The sequence below is a fragment of the Pteropus alecto genome, unplaced genomic scaffold, assembly GCF_000325575.1.
Source record: "Pteropus alecto unplaced genomic scaffold, ASM32557v1 scaffold88, whole genome shotgun sequence".
NCBI lineage: Eukaryota > Metazoa > Chordata > Mammalia > Chiroptera > Pteropodidae > Pteropus > Pteropus alecto.
The window spans coordinates 8962867-8966865 of record NW_006494611.1 but is presented as its reverse complement, the minus strand read 5'-3'; the positions used below and the strand labels follow the sequence as shown (position 1 = coordinate 8966865).

The 3999-nt window shown below is 54.1% G+C and overlaps 1 protein-coding gene and 1 long non-coding RNA gene across 13 annotated transcripts in view; one reads left to right on the top strand and one right to left on the bottom strand.

The window, feature by feature from the left end:
• The window catches only part of LOC112474101, a 2262-nt gene extending 1691 nt beyond the window's left edge, over positions 1-571 (bottom strand). The window contains exon 1 of the long non-coding RNA XR_003044279.1: positions 436-571. This is a non-coding gene — a long non-coding RNA (uncharacterized LOC112474101). The remainder of the gene's footprint in view (positions 1-435) is intronic.
• PAX2 (paired box 2) overlaps positions 1-3999 on the top strand; it is a 90783-nt gene that overhangs the window by 13844 nt on the left and 72940 nt on the right. For 8 of the 12 annotated variants that reach the window (XM_006925876.3, XM_006925877.3, XM_015599927.2 and 5 more), the window contains 2 exons: positions 620-788; positions 1555-1752. In XM_006925876.3, the coding sequence (XP_006925938.2) occupies positions 620-788; positions 1555-1752 (367 nt within the window). The remainder of the gene's footprint in view (positions 1-619; positions 789-1554; positions 1753-3999) is intronic. The other 4 variants (XM_015599928.2, XM_015599922.2, XM_015599923.2 and 1 more) reach the window with 1 other exon arrangement.

The window sequence follows — 3999 nt, the reverse complement described above, 5'->3', positions numbered from 1 at the left end:
GATGGGGAGACTCCAATTCGATTAAAAATAAATACAAGGAAGAAAATAGGGAGCATAAGGGGGGGGTGTCAGGGACTTAGGGATATCCCTCTCTGTGTTCAGAGCCCTTACGTACAGAGTCATTTAGACCCATACCCCCCAAAATTACTCGCCTCCAAACGGCGCCCAGCACGCACTGACAACTCCCTCTAGCGTGCGGCTCAGGCGGGATCTCGCTGCGCGCAGGTTCCGTCCTCTGCCTGGCCCTTCTTTTCATCACCTACATTCTTTCCCGCTGGCATTAATTTCTCCTTTGCTGTTTTTTTTTCCCCCTCTCTCTTTTCTCTTGCCCTGCGTCTCCATTCCTTCCCTCATTTTATCCCTTGCCTAGCACTGCTCTCACAGCCACGTTATTTCCCAGCCCTCCGCCCAGCGTCTGCCCTTCTTCATCTCTACCTGCCGCGGCTTCCAATCCCCAATCCTCCGCGTTGCGGTCTGAGGGCCATCATTCTCCCGCGACTCCGGGAACGTGCCCCTCCACCCTGCCTGCTTCCTTCGCAAGTCCTGGGCCGCGGACCTTGACTAATGGCCGGTCCCTGCTGTGTGTGGGGTGTTGTGTTTTTTTCTTGTCTCTCCCCAGCAGGGCACGGGGGTGTGAACCAGCTCGGGGGTGTGTTTGTGAACGGCCGGCCCCTGCCCGATGTGGTGAGGCAGCGCATCGTGGAGCTGGCCCACCAGGGTGTGAGGCCCTGCGACATCTCCCGGCAGCTACGGGTCAGCCATGGCTGTGTCAGCAAGATCCTGGGCAGGTGAGGGCCTCGGAGCTGCCCTTGGGAGACACTCTGCCTCTTTCTCCTGCCGGCCCTGGGTCCCCGAGGACTTGACTAAAAGTCGAGGACGCCAGCGGGAGAGGGAGATGCCAGACTCCGGGGTATCTGGAGAGCTGCTCCTTTTGGAGAGGGCGCTCAGGTGGTGGCGGCTGCCTTAGGAGCGAGGGTGGAGCAGGGTCATCCAGCGCCTGCCCAGCCCCCGGGGCCCCGAGGGGAGGCAGCCTGATTCTCGACTTCAGAAAAGGAGGAACGCTTCTTCTAGCAGAATTAATTCGGACTGGGGGATTGGAAGAATAGTATGAGGGGCAAAACCGGGTCCCCAAGAGGAGAAAAATCAGCATTGGGGAGGCGCAAGGAGGGTCTTCGTTCCTACCAGGGCTCTGCGCTCAGTGGGAAAGGGCTGGAGGTGATGCCTCAGTTCTGGTTAGCCTAGAGGCCTGAAAACGCTGTTCCTCCTGTTCTTCTTAAATGAAAGGTCGGGCTTTCACTCCTAGGGGCGCCTATTCCGACTGGCATGCTCGGCAGCCCCTGGCATGGCTGTCTCCCTGGAGGGAGTGCCCTCCTTGTCCTCCCCCTCATGCTCCACTGGGTCCCTTGTCCTAGCCAAGCGCACTCTGGAAGCCAGCTCAGCCACGCTGGACCTGTTCCTTCCCCCGTGGCTGCCTCAGCGGCCCCAGAGCCTGCATCTCCCCTGTCCCTGCCACTGCTACTTCTCGCTGACTCCGGCCGGCCTTCCCCGGCGCAGGTACTACGAGACTGGCAGCATCAAGCCGGGAGTGATTGGCGGCTCCAAGCCCAAAGTAGCCACGCCCAAAGTGGTGGACAAGATTGCTGAATACAAGCGACAGAACCCAACTATGTTCGCCTGGGAGATCCGGGACCGGCTCCTGGCTGAGGGCATCTGTGACAATGACACAGTGCCCAGCGTCTCTTCTATCAACAGGTGAGCAAGGCACCCTGGGCTTGCAGGACAGGATCCCAGCTCCCAGCTCCTGTCCACTAGAGCACCCCAGCACGTTATCATGAGATCCTGGTTCTTTCTCCAGCCTCTCTCCTTCCTCCCCACTCCCAGGCCCAAAGTCTTTTGGGCAGAGATAGGGGACCTGGGAGGCAGATAGACAGGCAGACAGGGCTGTCTACAACTTAGGGCTGGGTATTCCCTGCCAGGCTTCTCTCGCCGGCATCCTGGAAATGAATCCAAGTGTTTGTGGTAATTAAGACTCCAAGATTACACACCTCCGTATCTAGAGACAATCACAACCCACAGCCGAAGCCTTTAAAATGACCAGTGTCTATTCATCGCCTCCAAACAGACTTCCTTTTCTAAAGGCGTGCTCCTTTCCCCAGGGGCAGCCGCCTATCCTGGCTCGCCCACCCTCCCTGCCAACTCTCACAAAGCTTGCCTCCCCGGAGCCCAGGCCTTGCTAACCAGCTTTGCACAAATTTCCGGCCTACAAGCAGGAGTATCCAGGCCTGCAGAGCAAATGCCAACCACCAGCCAGCAATTGGCAGGGACTAGAGGAGCTGGACAAGAAGAAGGATGCCAGGCAGTGAGGGAGAACTCTGAATTCTGAGGCTGAACCTTAGGAGATGCCTCTAACCATCTGGGGTGCCTATGTCCAGGCCTAAGGGTGCACCAATGACAGGCTCAGGCACAGGTTGAGGATGGGGATGACAAGGCTGAAGTCAGCTTGACATACAGTAGCAGGAGATAGTCTCCCAACCCCCAAGCACTCCAGCATGCCCCCTGAGAGAACACACGTACACACTCCATGTATGTACACCCGACCAGTGTGCAAATGTGTCTATCTGTGGTACGTACAGCACACATAAGCAGCGATTGGATGCAGGAACCCTGGATAGCTTCAGCATCATAGAACTGTGTAACCTGACATTAATAGAGACCATGTACAAGTTCCAGGTAACCTTGGCCAGCCTTTCAACCCCTGCCCCCCATTTTAAGGCAAATTCCCAAATGAGATGAGGAGTAAGGGTTTCGTACCCTGTTATTCTTTGCACACTTCATAGGCTTGTTATCAGGACAACTAATAATTCAGATGGTGCCTTTTTCTGAAACTGGCATCACGTATCAAGGCTTTTTTTTTTAATACTTTGCAAATGATATGGAATTATCCCAAATCATCCTGAAAACAGCAGGTAAAATTAGCTGGTAGAATGTACCTTGGCTAAAGAAGATTCCCTCTGCCATACTCATGCTGTAACGTACTGCGAGGCGACCCCAGAAATTATCCCTATGTGTGCCATCTGTATTAAAATGGTTATTCAGTTATGAACAGGGTAACATAATACTGATCAGCTAATTATACACCCTCCGAAAACCCTCCAGCTCTCTGGGCCTGGCTCAGCTAGGTATTGAAAGCATAGCAGTTTGACATTCAGACACCTTCCAAAGGAGCTGGAGAAAGATACTGGGTGTTTTGGGAGAGGAATGAGAATTTTGCATTTAAAAGCCAGAGGAGGAGGCTGGGGAAGCTTTGGGAGCCGGGGCAAGAGTGGTGGTTAAGGAAGGAAAGGAAACAAAACATGGTTTCCTGAGCCTTCAGGAGATTTAGCCTCTTGGCTGGTTGCTGGTGCTTGGGAGTGATTTAGAACTGAAGTCTTGGGAGAGCAGCTCTCCTGAGGAGCAGTGGTGCTGAGAGTAGGTGCTGGTGTTCTAGAGAACATTCGAGTGAAATGCTGTTGTCGGTGATTGGATTTGCTTTGGAGGAACCCAAGACATGTATGGTTAAGGCATTTTGCTTCTCTTGATGGGTGGATGATCAGAGTAATCAAGGCAGGTCCACGGTGGCAGCACCCCTTGTCCAGCCCCCTGTCTAGCACTCTTTGCCCCTCTCCTCCCAACACATACCCCTCACTGGCTGAAATGGTTTTGAAAGCTGGCTTAGGTAAAAGTTTGGGGATGCTCTCATCTGGAAAAGCTATGGAGAACAGGGGACAGGTGACCCTAGGATCAACCTCCAGAGGCTTTGAGGTGTTTCTATCAGAATTGGGAGAAAGTAGAGACGTGAGTCTTGGGTGGAATGAGAGAGTGGGAGAAAGAACAGCCTCAGCTCGACAGCTCTGACAGCTGCAGAATCTGCTCAGTGTGGATCCCTATCACCTGAGTGGCATAGACTCTTCCTTTGGGTATGGAAAAATAGCCACCTGTGGGCAGGCGTTGCTGTAGATG